Genomic DNA, 14,101 nt, shown 5'->3' with positions numbered 1-14,101 from the left:
GGAGCACATCTGCAGGGTTAGGAGCAACACGAGCTTCATGAAACCCAAAATACATCAACACCAACATCTGGCAGCACACCTGGACTCACTCAGCTTGGGTAGTCTGAGTTTTCTGGGTGTTTTACAGGCAGGGGTCATGTGAGAAACCACTTCTGCTGCTAAAACAGAAGAAACTCCGACAATTTAAAATTTATTCCTGAAGTGTGGCGCGCTCTGACTGTTTCACTGTTTCCAGACTTTTCTTGTACAGTTTTATTTAAAAGTATGAGATACTCAAACAGTGTGACCTGTGCTCTTCTCTCTGTCTGCAGAGTGTTTAAGAAAGCCAGCCCCAATGGAAAGGTGAGTCCTCCTTTAGCACAGTGCAGGTGTGACAGTTTGCTGATGCCCGAAACAGCAGCGACAGTTTCAGGCTGACTAACAGCAGCTCTTCCTCCCTCAGCTCACCGTCTACCTGGGGAAGAGAGACTTCGTGGACCACGTGGATCGGGTGGAGCCTGTCGGTGAGATCTTGTTCAGTCTGTGGCTCCATCCTGGAGCTTCACTCACATTTAAATTTAAGTTGATTTTTGAAGCAAAAGCGACTTTGCTGAAGATCTTGTTTTCTCCTCGCAGACGGCGTCGTTCTGATCGACCCGGAGTACCTGAAGGAGAGGAAAGGTGAGAAGCCCGAGTGCGGGAAAGCTGAAAGCTGAGCTGCTGCTCAGAGAAATCGCTGCAGCTGTGGATGTGAGCGATTACCCAGAAACCTCACTGGCTGGTGTTATCAGAGCACGCTGCTTCACTTTGGGCTCACGTCCTGCCGTAAAAACCACGAGCAGGAAGATGGCGTCTCACATTAATGTGCAACATGTTTCGGTTTATGTTAATCAGCTTCCATCACTGATTGTCTTTGTTCTCGCCCCATCAGTGTTTGTGACTCTGACGTGTGCGTTCCGTTATGGTCGCGAGGATTTGGACGTCCTCGGATTGACGTTCCGGAAGGACCTGTTTGTGGCGAACATCCAGGCATTTCCTCCGGTCACCGAAGAGAAGAAGGCTCTGACTCGTCTTCAGGAACGTCTGATTAAAAAACTGGGAGAACACGCCTACCCGTTCACCTTCGAGGTACGGAGGCCGCCGGGCCACCTGAATATTTGTCCGCTGATCTGTGACAGAGTGCGTCTCATCTTTCATTAGCTTTTATTCTCCCACAGAGGTGCTGGATCCAGGCAGACCAGCTTCCTGGCAGCCTCCGGTCGCAAGGGGAGACGATTATTCCCCGACCGGTTGGTGCTGAGGTTGCTGGCTGTCGCTGGGTGTTTTCCATCCACAAGGATGATGCTGGTTGCCATGGTTTCTGCAGTTTGCAAACACCCCATTTACTCCCCGAGCCGTGGTGAAACTTCCCACTGCAGCCAACACATTTCAAAAGGCTTTTATTTTGAAGGCAAATTTGCAACTACTGCAACAATTACTACAGCTCGGAGAGTCCATAGCGAGTGTTTGCAGACAAGTTGGCGTCTTCCATACAAACCACAGGCGATCACGACACCCTGCCATCAGCCACAGCCATCACTGTTGGACCAGTTTGATACTGATTTCATGTAACTGACAGTAAAAACACGCGTGAACAGACACGTGCCGTCACACGTTTCACTGACAGGCAGTGGTTATCAGGCGGTCAAAGACCTCCTCGTTAATATTAAGACTTTTCTAATTAGTTTTTTTCTCGGCGTGCTGCACCAACTCCGGTGTTATTGGTGCCGAGCAGCCAGGCTCCATGTTTGAAGTCTTGGATATCAAATGTCTTCATTTCATCTTTGCATCATTCTGAACAATTTGTGAGAAATTACATGGAAAGTTGACAAAGATCCATGTAAACAGGATCCCGGACTTAATGGAAATGTATCCATTAGTAGAAAATAATGACAGATGAAGCTGCTCGTTGAGATATGAATGAATAAATGATTCAATTAGTTTGGAAAACAACAGCTAAAACGCTGCCTCGTGCATGATGCTTTATCACGTAACATCATCCATCAAGCCTCAGTGACTCATGTGTCCAGCGTCTTCTCTGGGAGCTTCCCGTCCTCACAGATGTTCTCGTCTCACAAACCCAGAGGAGGAACTTTTTGTTCTTGGAGTTCAAAAACAGAAAATGCAGAAAAACAAAGAGAAGCGACGGCGGAGCAGGAACCCGCAGTATCCTCACTCTCTGCCCTGCCCATAAATGTTTCAGATGTTTTGAATATTTCATATCTTTTCAGATTCCTCTGAACCTGCCGTGTTCGGTCACCCTGCAGCCGGGACCGGAGGACACCGGAAAGGTAAAGCCACGACATCCTGCTGTCATTTTCTTCTGCTTTGTGCTCGATTCGTGCCGCCGTGCAGACCCTCTGGGTTTGAAGCTCCTTTCAAAGGTGGAAACGTGTCTGGATTTAAATGAATCTGAAGACACGTCTCGCTGTGGTGTGTCCTCAGGCCTGCGGAGTCGACTTTGAGGTGAAAGCTTTCTGTGCCGAAAATGTTGAAGAAAAGATCCACAAAAGGTAAACGTGAGTCAGCCGCAGTCCGGCCGAGCGGCACAACAAAGACGTGAATTATGAATGAAACTGAGAGCGCTCGTGCCCACACACACACGTGAACAGAATAATCTGGGACACATCCACTCTGAAATAAATGTCTGAGCTATGTTGTGTTGCTGCAGGAACTCTGTGCGTCTGGTGATCAGGAAGGTGCAGTACGCTCCAGAGAAACCTGGCCCTCAGCCGACGGCAGAAACCACCAGACAGTTCCTGATGTCGGACAAACCGCTGCACCTGGAGGCCTCGCTGGACAAGGAGGTAACGCCTGAGGGACAGATTCACTCAGTTCACCCACCAGCAGCCAGCAGAGCTCATCTATGGAGCACAAACGGAAGTGTTTGCCTGCTCATCAGAGTAACAGCCAATCAAATCTTTGAATTTCACTTAGACTGGAGCTCAGACTCCGGGACGCCCTGTTAGTGCAGCGACCTCCCAGCACACATGTTATTGGTCACATGATGTCATTAGAAATGCTCCAATAGGCTCCAACAGCACAAACAAGGTGCAGCGGTCTGGGTGTCACCATCCACCTGCCAGTCAGGGAGGCCACGCCCCTAATAACGCAAACTTTAAGCCTGTACGCCGATTTAACCAGGTGAACGTCATAAAGGTTGTTGTGAGCCGTGAGGTCATCTGTCTGTTGTGTCTCAGATCTATTACCACGGTGAGCCAATCAGCGTCAACGTTCACGTCACCAACAACACCAACAAGACCGTGAAGAAGATGAAGATCTCAGGCAAGTCAGGGCGCTGCTTCCTGTGTGTATCTCCACGTCTCCACGTCCTCCTAAATGCTGATATTTGTGTCCACAGTGCGACAGTACGCCGACATCTGCCTGTTCAACACGGCTCAGTACAAATGTCCCGTGGCCACCGAGGAGTCAGAGTGAGTTTCATCCATAAAGTTTGGAGTAGGCGATAAACTGACGCTGCTGACGAGCTCTCTAATGTGAAATCAGCTGAAGCTTCTGTATTTCCCTCTCCTCAGTGACGTTGTGGCTCCCAGTTCGACTTTCTGCAAAGTTTTCACCCTCACTCCGTTTCTGGCCAACAATCGCGAGAAACGAGGTCTCGCTCTGGACGGAAAACTGAAGCACGAGGACACCAACCTGGCGTCCAGCACGCTGTGAGTCCAGCCGCCTTCACGCCGCCTTCGCTGCCAGCGGGGCCGAGACAGCCAAGCAGAGTGACGTGTGAATATTTTGTCTGCTGTGCAGGTTGAGAGATGGAGCCAATAAGGAGATTCTCGGCATCATCGTGTCCTACAAAGTCAAAGTGAAGCTGGTTGTGTCTCGTGGCGGGTCAGTATCGTGCGAGAGGAGCTTTAAATGTTAAAATTCATTCAAACGCCGTCCTGTGGTCGCCTGCTGACCCTGAGCTCAGATGTTAATCCTTGTTCGTCACGCCGTCGTGTGACGCTCTGCTCTCTGTGGAATACACAGACATCCCACAGACTTTGAATGTGACTGTGGCGTTTTAGCTTCAGGTTATATCGTCCACAAATCAGACCCCTCAGCTGGTGACAAACAGAAATGTTATTTATGGCCTTTTCAGCTTTATTTGATAGACTAGGACAGGAAAGAGGGGGCAGACATGTGGCAAAGCCCGGGGTTCGGACTCAAACCGGGCCGGCCGTCTCAGCCGTGTGGCACGCGGTCGCCTGATCAACACTCACAACCTGGTGCCCAAAAGATTTAAAAACCTGCAGAATCATCAGAGGGCAGAAGTTCCCATTTCTAAACTGGAGATAAGCTATTTAACTGTGCATGGACCATAAAAAATCTGCATCTGTAATCATTTGAAAGATGTTATGTAAAAATGTCCACAGCGTTGGGATGCACTCATCATAAATCCTCTGTGCTCTTGTATTGAAGCTGAAACTCTTTCTTTTTATTGATTTCAGGCTCCTTGGAGATCTGGCAGCGAGGTAACCGTTCATGTTCTCGCATTGATGGAAACACTGAGAGTTACAAAGATCGCATGAACACCTCACTGAACACCTCAGTGCTGACGTGGTCATAAATGCTTTTATTGTGTTGTTACCAATGATCTGTGTTTCAGTGACGTCTCGGTCGAGCTGCCCTTCACGTTAATGCACCCGAAGCCTTTAGAGGAGTCCTTCTACAGGGAAGGTGAGACACTTCCTGTTCCTGCTGACGTTCACAGACACAGGAAGTTAAAGGATGATGTAACGCATCATTTTATCAGCCGCCGGTTCAAAGGGTCAGAGCGTCACCTGACCTCGAAAGCAGACATTTGTAATGCAGCATATTAATATTTGATGTTCAGTGTAATAGTATTCATGATGTCCACATGCTGATGATATGCTGCTGTGGATTCATCTTCAGGTGTTTAAGGCTGATGTCTTTCCCGGTGAGTCAGCTGACAAATCGGCACTCTTCTTCTTCTCCTCTAGAAGCGCCCACTACAGGCTCTACAAGAGCTGCTAGGGCTGTAAAATGGAGACGCTAGTGGGAGGTGACAATGCAGAACTGCAGGGTCTGCAGCGGCGATCAGGACACACGCTCAGAAGACGAATGTAAATAAGAGATGATGAGACGGTGGCGACACATGGAGGTTCAGCCCAGCAGACACAGCACAGGAGCATCCTCTGAGTCAGGTTTAACAAAGCCGGGCTTTCTTTGCATTAGCTGGATCTGACCGACCACAGAGCCATGGTTCTCATCTTTCTCTGTGGGCGGCACGGTGGAGCAGTGGTTAGCACTGTTGCCTCATAGCAGCAAGGTCCTGAGTTTGAGTCCAGCGGAGCCTTTTTCCCCGTGTCTGTGTGGGCTCTCTCCGGGTACTCCGGCTTCCTCCCACAGATGCTTACTTTAGATAGCTGCCGCCCACAGATGTGAGCGTGCGTGGTTGTCTGTCTCTCTGTTAGCCCTGCGTCAGACTGGCCACCTGTACAGGTGTACCCAACTGGAAGAGGAGGGCTCTCTCTCTGCTGCAGGCGCCGTCCACGCTCACATCAAAGTTCGGCGTGTCATGTGACTCATGCACTAAGTGAAGCCGGCGTCCCTCAGAGGCATATTTTATTAGTAACTGAATGCACTGGTGTGATACTGGGATTTGGAGCCTTTAATCTGGCTCCTCCCCTGCCCACAGCCTCGGTCTTCCCGCTCCGCCAATCGGCTAGAGACCCACGTAAATCCGTGCTTGCGGCCCTGCTGCAGTTCTTCCTCCTTGTTTGCGGCGGTTGTGGAGAACAGACCCAGAGCTGAGCTGCTCGGAGTCATCAGGTCTCCCTCAGTAAACCTGAGCTCCAGACGCAAAGACGGCGCTCCACGGGGCTGTCTGACAGGTCAGAGCGTCACGACCGGAGCCAGGCTCAGATTGAGGGTGTGTGGGGATTTTAAACGAGTCGGTGTGAGAAGAATGAATTGGCTCCGACAGAGACGAGCACCAAGAGTCTTCCTCTCGGCACAGGTGTGTAACTGTGATCTCTCGCTCCTCCACAGCTGCAGACGAGGCTCCAGTCGACGCGAACCTCATCGAGTTTGACACAAAGTAAGCAGCCGCTGCCTCTCCTCCTCACTCTGATTGGTTCTGCTCTGGTTTACGGGCTCATCAATAACACTGACAGCAGACAGGTTTCCTCTGCGCCCGCTGCAGCATTAACAGTGATGGACTCGTCTCCAGAGTTTCAGTCTTAATGCGTCTTAATGCCTGCTGCTGTGGGAGCTGCAGGAAATGGGCTTTAAACTGGAAACTCGTTCTGCTGCCAGCACAGCCAAACGCGAGCGCTGTGAGCCGACGCTGCAATTTACTCATTATCATTTCATGCGTACGCAACAACAAAGGAAATGACTCCAGCTGCAAAGATGAAATACAGAACAGCGAGGCCACTTCCTCTTTTGTGTGTTTTTATTTCCTCTTTCCGTGCAGCCCAACGAATATTTCCACTTCCTCTTCCTGTCTTTGTTACCTCTGACATCTGTACAGGGGGAAGAAGAAGTAGAAGCAGTGAAACACTCTTTCTGCCGTCTCCAGCTCGTCTTCAGCTTCGTCTGTAATTATTAATCTCATTACTAAATGGCAGGGCGGGGTCATGGCCCGTTAGCTTTCTCACATCGGTTAAAGTTGTTGTTTTAAAAGTGGCGCGGCTGCTGTCCCCTCTGCTCTTTCAGCAAGTAAACACAGTGTGGCGATGAAGACACTGGGGAGATGGGCGCGTTGGTACAAAATGAAATGGACAGATGTGAGGATATCGATGGTCACAGTAAAGAGGACGGAGGATTTATCCACTCGTTTCGCTGTCAGAGCAGAAGAAAACCTTCATTTCCACTTTAGTCTTGTTTCATGTGGCCCTGTCATATAAAAGTGGGTCGAAAGACCAAGTTTGAAAATAAAAAAAATGTAAATATAGTTTGAAAAAAATTCACAGGACTGATTTTATATGTTTGGCCTTTTTTATTTTCACTTTTTATTTCATTACATGTTCATTATATTCACAAATGTTTATGAAATGTGGAGGCTCGGACATGTTTCTTCGCTCACCAGCCTGAACACAAAGCCGTCCCAGGCACCGTCTCATATCAGCTGATTAAAATGCGTTGTAAACGAGTCTCGGCGCGATTACGTCCATAAACGAAAGTTGAATTCACAAAAATGTTTGAGAGCTTTTTGTTGCTAACCAGTAAAATATCGACTAATTGTAACTAAGATGTTAGTGCGGCGACGTGTTACAGAAAAATAACGCTCCCAACGCTGGTAACCAAGGATACGAAACAATAAACATTTAATAAGTGCCATATTACTCATTTCAAACCAAAAATCATATGACCAAGTTAACGTCTCTGATTTAACTTCCATAACCTCTCCCTCCCTCAGCGACGATGACATCATCTTCGAAGACTTTGCCCGCCAGCGGCTGATCGGAGCAAAAGACGACAAGGATGAAGACGAGGAGCCGGTGGACTCGCCCAAACTGGACGACAGATAGAGGGGAGGAGACACTGCGGCTGTTGTTTTGCTGCTGTATGTAGTGTGGAGCTAATGGAGTTCACCTTTAGGTCAAACCACAGTCTGGACACCCTTTAAACACTCGGTGGTGCCGTGTTTGTGTGCTCGTTCATGTCTGTCCTCTCTGAGTCCCGCTGAGGTGTTTAAAAAAACTAGAATACTGCAGCCTAGACATCGGAGCGGCTCTTTGCTCCGACGGAGTCGCCTGGAGCGCCGACCCGGCAGCTCCTAACAACAGCTGGTAGCATGCCTCTAATGTCTCTTTGTTCTAAGTGTTTCCATTAGGGACCAAACAGATGTAAAGTTGTGTTGAGATTAGTTTAAAGTCTTTAGAAACAACACTGCCAGCCTCGGTTGATCTTGAACCCTCTGCCACTGGAGACAAACTTCAGCCGATGGAGGATTTTGCTGAGTAACCATCTGTAGTCGGTGTTGCTGAAGCTGCAGAGCAGATGGGAAACGGCACCGAACTGATCTGCTGGGCCGCCCGACAAGAGGACCTCAAACTGTCAGAGTGAGCCACCGACCATTTAACAGCAACCGGTGGCCTAGTTTGCATGAATAAATACTTCCTATGATTTATTAATGTCATGAATAATCAAACTGCTTTTAAATAGCATACAGTTTCATGTGTTCATGCTGATAATTTCCCGAATCATCATCAGAACGATTTTCTTCCTTTCAGGTAGTCGCTGGTCGTCCATTGCTTCGTTTCTGTTAAAATCAGCACGGCTTCATGTTGCCTTAAAGTAAACGCTGCGCTTTAATATGATACATGAGACAAATATAATTGGCATCCTTTACGTGTTTGTTACCTTTACCTCTGTTTAACTGAAACAATCAGACATCTGGCAGAAATTTAAAGAGCAACTGTTCGAACTGTGGCCTGATCGTTGTGAATGCTTTCAAGACTGTAGAGATATATATTTTGTTTCCTCAAACAACATTCTGATAATTATGAGTCACTTTAGTGTGACAGGCTAATTCTGAAGCTAATAATGTTAAATTTCTACTGAAATATCCGAAACATTTCGTCACCCAGTAAATCTTCACTTACCTTAAATGTAATAAAGTTTAAAACTGAAAATAAACCGAAAGATCTTTTATTGAAACTGAACTGAAACTCAGAGACAGCAAGCAAAATGGAAAATATTATTTTATTCACTAAATAAAATCTGATAGAACAGGGTTGCGGTCAGAGGTCATCACACAGGCCTCCTAGCAAACACTCACTGCTGGTGACTGGGTGGCGAGTGGTTGTGGCAGTTGCTCGGTGAAATATGGTGCTGCAACAAAAGCCTCCTGTGGTTGTTCTGGCCTGTGGCAGATTGCCTCAGTTGCCTGAAGTTTGCATGGAAGATGCAACTTTTACTTACTGGTCTGCAGATGACTCAACGTCTTATATGCAAACTACAGGTGATGGAGGCAGTCACAGAGAGGTTTGTGGCGTAGCGGCCTTCTTTTACATTAACCACTCACAGCCGGCTGGTGAACAATGACCAGAGGTTGCCAGTGGGTCGTTGTCCGGTCTCTCGGCCTGTGGGACTGGCTCCTTAGACCGCTGAAGATTAGCGCTCTAATGGGCAATCCCTACGTGCCAGCTGATTTTACAGAAACAAAGTAAAACTAGTGGCTGTGCTGAAGAAAGAGAATCCACATGGAAATTCATCAATGATTTGTAAGAGAATTGGCAGGGATGTCATCCATCCATATGTCGTATCAGGTGACTTGAGCAGGTAAAGAAATTGTGCAAACCTTTATTTTGAAAAGTCTGATGATTCAAAGTAAAAGAGTCTCAAACATCCTGTATGAGGGGTAAGATGTGTTTCTGCTTACTTTAAAGTCAGACTGAAACCAGTTTTTGCATTGTAACGTACAGTTTAAGAAAAAACAGAAAACATCAGCTGTGTCTGACTGTTCATTTTGGCGGGGTGTGAGGAAAACTTGTATATTTCACTGGATCTTAAATAAAAGGACGTTTGTGTCCCCATTTGTCTGGATTCATGAAACTAAACAAAAACGAACTTTTCAACTGACGAGGTGCTCAGAGGAGGTTCATGGATGTAGTGGAGGAGGACATGCAGAAGGTTGGTGCAACAGAGGAGGATGCTGGGAAAAGGGTGATCTGAAGGCAGATAAAGACTAGCATATTTTTCAGATTATAAGGCGCATTAAGCGAAACAAAACAGCCAAATAAGTCAAACTTTACTCAACTCATTCTTCGTGCTTCCTCCATTTCTGTACCATTGATTCATTAATGCTGAATTCTCTGGCAGCTGCTCTGTTCCCATGTTGTTGCAGTATATTAATGACTAACCTCGTATTGTGGATGGATTATCTCAGTTGTTCTCCTGACTGAAGTTTGGTCCGTTTACAGCATCCTGCCATGCGATTGCATTTGTCCCTAACCATCGGGAACCCTCACGTTAACTTTTATCGAGTGGAAAAGAGTTAGCGTTCATCCTCCAGCTTCATTGTGTTTATTATGCTAACATAGCTGTGTAGCTAGCGATGACGTAGCACATCATTATATACCAGCTAGCCCAACTTCAGTAACCCTACAGACGTCACTGCTGTTTAGTTTTCTGTCTTCATTTATGTTGGAAGTGATAACAGAGCTGTACGTTTGGATTTTTCAGAAATCTCTCAGTCAGAACATGCTATATCATGTTTAGGTGGAAACTAGCGAGCTAACTTCCTGCTAACTTCTAACTCCTTTAAATTGAATAAATTCTGTTTTCATGGATGTCCGGATGTTACACTTTTATTAAAGATGAAAGAATTTAGACAGTTTTTAACTCTCAGTGATGCTGCAGTGTTCGTTTGACTTTGAGACCTCAAGTAGACGGAGTTTAGGACCCAGATTACCCCACGAGGCTCCTGACTACAGTAGCCATAATGCTCCGACGATCCATCAAGCGGTGCGGCTTTGTAGCTTACCAAAGTTGTACTGAAACATTTTTGACAGAGTTTTGAGCGCCGTGTACCACAAAAAAAACCAGTTCGAGGTCAGTAAGCACAACCAGAATTCATACATAAGGCGCACCGGATAATAAGGCGCACTGTCAATTTTTGAGAAAATTAAATAACTCTAAGAGTGCACCTTATAGTGCGAAAAATACGGTACTCGTGCTAATGCCTAATGCCGGGTGTTCCATTTAAGGAAATGAATGAATGTGTTAATTGTAGAGATGCCTTTTAATGAAGCTTTATAGTGATTCACCAAACAGCAAATGCTTTCGACAGCATGTCTGAATCCCTGAGCATTCATTAACAGTTAGACTTCAGATAACACGTCTTGCAGGAGGTTTTCAGACTCATGTATACCTTGCAGTCACAGTTTGATTTTTCTGCTGCATATCTGCGCTTAGGTCACAAGAGCAGCAGCAAATACCTCACTCCCTGAAAAACTCCCACTCTTTTTTCATGTCATGGTCGTACTCTGCCTAAACATGCCAACTGTCCCATAAGCCCTTTATCCCTGATAGGTCTACTCCTTCACCATCACATTTCCCTTTACCTCCAGTGTTTACTGGTGGGGCTCTGCCATGACGTGCCCTAAACACCTTACAGCCATAGCCTCATTCAGTCACATCAGCAGTGGTGGTGTTGAATGTGGTCCATTCAGACTCGGTGTCCCTGGCCCCAATCAGAATAATGCTGCAAAAGTTTTGCAGGAGGTGAAGATCTCCACTCCACGGCCCGTCCCAGATCCTCCCAGCACACTTTCATTTTTCATGGCTGTCTGGCATCCTCCTTAATCCACCTAGTCCAGGTCAGAGACAGGTGAGTTGGCCATTGCATGTAGTAAAAAATGACAAAATCAACCAATGTTCATTATAGACCAACAGCACAGAAGTCCAGTAACAGAACAACACTTGGCCTCCAGCAAACCCTTCCTCCCCATCAACAAGTTTCTCTGTTATTGCCAACATTAAAAAAATGAGGTACCCCAACTGGACAACAGAGTTCCCAGACGGGATATTTTCCAGCACCCAAGAACTCCCAAAAGCAAAAATTTGGTGCATATGAGCAGGACCCAGTTTCAAAGCAGCCGTCTATAATCTGAAACTCTGGGATGGTTCCAAGGTCCTGTTTCCACTTCAGAGTCTGAAACTACAGGCATTAGTTGTATAAAAAAGTATGTTTGCATAAAAGAGGTTCATGAAGATCATATAAACCAAACCCCACAGAAGAGGGGCTTTATGATTTTCCTTTTCCAGCAGACGAAACCTTCACAGTCATTATTTTCTTTGCTCTGTTTTTGAAAATTCTCAGAAAGCTGTCACGGATTTCTTTGGTTCGTACTCCGTAGATGATAGGGTTGATTGTTGCTGGGAAAAGGATGTACATGAGTCCCATGGAATTGTTGATATCTGTTGGTATGGGGATGTTCAGGTTGTGAGAGAGGAAGGTGATGCTGCCCACCAGGTAAAAACACATCATAACAATGAGGTGAGTGCTGCAGGTGTGAAAAGCTTTCCTGCTGTCTTCACCGGCTGCTGCCGATCGCAAGACCACGCTCAGTATCTTCATATAGGAAAAGAAAATAATTGGTATGTCAGCTCCTACAAAGCAGATGATGACAGCAAGGCCAGCTGCACTGCTCCGGCTTGTGCTGTCACACGCCAGGCTGACCAGCGCCATGTGGTCGCAGTAGCAGTGCTGGATTACGTTGGAACCACAGAACTGCAGAGAACCTGCCAAACCTACGAGCGTCGCCATGACGGAGACGCTGCGCACCAGCGTGAAGAGCACTAGCCTCACCAGCATGGAGGAGTTAATTATTTCATTGTAGCGCAGTGGCCGGCAGATGGCGAAGTAGCGGTCCAGTGCCATTGCCAACAACAGGGTTGACTCCACTGAGGACAGGAAATGAATGAAGAACATTTGAGTCAAGCAGCCGACCAATGAAATCTCATTCCAGTTGAACAGAAAGCCAAGGAGCATGTTGGGGATGATGGTTGTCACAACCAGGATGTCAACAAAGCAGAGCGTGCAAATGAGGAGGTACATGGGGCTGTGCAGTCTCTCCACGCTGCAGATGACGTACACCAGCAGCGAGTTTCCGAGCAGCACCAACAGGTAGGAGGCGCTAAATGGCAGCGCCAACAGCCGGCGGTGTTTCTGCAGCGAGGGAAACCCTCGTAACACAAATGTGCTATGGGAGAAGTTTCTGCTTAGCGGTGCTTCCAACATGGCTCTGGCTTCACCTGCACAGAGACGGCCACACAGAAACAGTCAGCACCACCGTCGCCGAGAGGACACGGGGACTTATCCAAATGCAGTTCTTGCCTGCTAAAATTTTCCACTTCTTCCAAACACAATTAATTTTTTAAGGCTGCTGAAAAGATTGCACACACAGTGAGCATGCTTCATTTAAATTGGCGGTGGGCACCTCACCGTGCAGTCTGCCTTTACCGACATGTGTGAAAGAATCGGCTGTGCTTAAGTTCACTGAATTTTGGTGCTGTAACCGTAGCTGTAAAACAGTGCATTATTTTTTTTCTTTTAAACAATTTTTTTGGTAAATAATGACCAAAAAAAAAGGGATTTCAACATAAGTAGTTAGTGCATTGGTTCATCTGGAACTTTTGAAAATGTAAACGGAATACAAAGATTTTAAATCTCACAAACTCGTATTTTACTCACAATAGAACACAGAGGACATATTCCTGATATCTGATCTGATGGCAGCAACACGTCTCAGAGAAGTTAGGATGAGGCAACAAAAGGCCGGAAAAGTAAGAAACAGTGAGAGGAACATTTGATAACTAATTGGCAACAGGTCAGTGACAGGCCTGCAAAAAACTGCAATTTCAGAATGATGTTCTTCAGTTCCAAATTGTCTTTGAACGTCTCATCATCAGCAGCCTGCGGGGTGGGGAGGGCAGACGTGTCAGGGGCGCGGAGCAAACGGGCTATAAGATGACCTGAGAAAAGACCGGGTTTTTCCTGACGTTAAACCAGCGCTGCAGGTAAGAAAGATCTTGTTTTCTCTTTCTTCTCGCTTTTGTTTGCTTTTTAAAACCAGTGTTTGGATTTAAAAAATATTTTGGTTAGAGTCCAAACACTGAGACAGTTCTCAAAGTACTCAGAGTACTTTTAATCAGTTATTTAAAAATAGAAACTAGTTTAATTTGAGGTGAAACACAGAATGCAACGATGTGCAAATCTCAGAAACCCATATTTTATTCTATTTACGTGATGGCAGCAGCACATCTGTAAAAGTAGGACAGGTCCATGTTTGCTCTCTAACATCAGTGTGTGATGGTCTGATGGAGGATTCCAGCTGCTCAGCAGTCCTGGCTCTGCTTCGTCCTCTTCAGTCTAAGGACCTCCATGTTTGGATGGGTCTGACCTCAGATCTGTTTTAAGGAGTTTTGGTCCAGAGGACGTGGGGCTGTTTCTCCATCGTGGTCACACGTGGCTTCTTCTCTGTGTGATGGAGCAGTAACCTGCACGCTGAGCTGCTCGCTGGTTCTTTTGAAGTGTTCCTGAGCCCGTGCACTGATGTTGCAATGTACAGGTCACAGTTATCGGCCTTGTCCCCTGGGCAAGATG

The 14,101-nt window shown here is 46.7% G+C and overlaps 2 protein-coding genes across 9 annotated transcripts in view; one reads left to right on the top strand and one right to left on the bottom strand.

The window, feature by feature from the left end:
- arrb1 (arrestin, beta 1) overlaps positions 1-9,527 on the top strand; it is a 46,612-nt gene extending 37,085 nt beyond the window's left edge. For all 8 annotated transcript variants that reach the window (XM_040043300.1, XM_040043299.1, XM_040043303.1 and 5 more), the window contains 15 exons: positions 312-342; positions 443-503; positions 616-660; positions 911-1,107; positions 2,250-2,309; positions 2,464-2,531; positions 2,690-2,825; positions 3,219-3,303; positions 3,380-3,452; positions 3,555-3,692; positions 3,784-3,867; positions 4,470-4,493; positions 4,628-4,698; positions 6,034-6,082; positions 7,406-9,527. In XM_040043300.1, the coding sequence (XP_039899234.1) occupies positions 312-342; positions 443-503; positions 616-660; positions 911-1,107; positions 2,250-2,309; positions 2,464-2,531; positions 2,690-2,825; positions 3,219-3,303; positions 3,380-3,452; positions 3,555-3,692; positions 3,784-3,867; positions 4,470-4,493; positions 4,628-4,698; positions 6,034-6,082; positions 7,406-7,517 (1,234 nt within the window). In that variant the 3' untranslated portion in view covers positions 7,518-9,527. The remainder of the gene's footprint in view (positions 1-311; positions 343-442; positions 504-615; positions 661-910; positions 1,108-2,249; positions 2,310-2,463; positions 2,532-2,689; positions 2,826-3,218; positions 3,304-3,379; positions 3,453-3,554; positions 3,693-3,783; positions 3,868-4,469; positions 4,494-4,627; positions 4,699-6,033; positions 6,083-7,405) is intronic.
- A 1,810-nt stretch (positions 9,528-11,337) lies between these two features.
- Positions 11,338-12,973, bottom strand: LOC120740821 (olfactory receptor 52K2-like). The gene has a single exon (XM_040043295.1). The coding sequence runs from the start codon at positions 12,734-12,736 to the stop codon at positions 11,741-11,743; it is 996 nt and encodes a 331-aa protein (XP_039899229.1). The 5' UTR covers positions 12,737-12,973; the 3' UTR covers positions 11,338-11,740.
- Between the last annotated feature and the right edge of the window lie 1,128 nt (positions 12,974-14,101).

The sequence above is a fragment of the Simochromis diagramma genome, unplaced genomic scaffold, assembly GCF_900408965.1.
Source record: "Simochromis diagramma unplaced genomic scaffold, fSimDia1.1 OVJJ01000377.1, whole genome shotgun sequence".
Lineage (NCBI taxonomy): Eukaryota > Metazoa > Chordata > Actinopteri > Cichliformes > Cichlidae > Simochromis > Simochromis diagramma.
Note: the sequence above shows the minus strand (reverse complement) of the source record. Positions and strands in the feature narration are given on the sequence as shown.

Excerpts from the sequence above, each read along its gene's own strand:
- LOC120740821 (XM_040043295.1), bottom strand. The coding sequence starts at position 12,736 with ATGTTGGAAGCACCGCTAAGCAGAAACTTCTCCCATAGCACATTTGTG.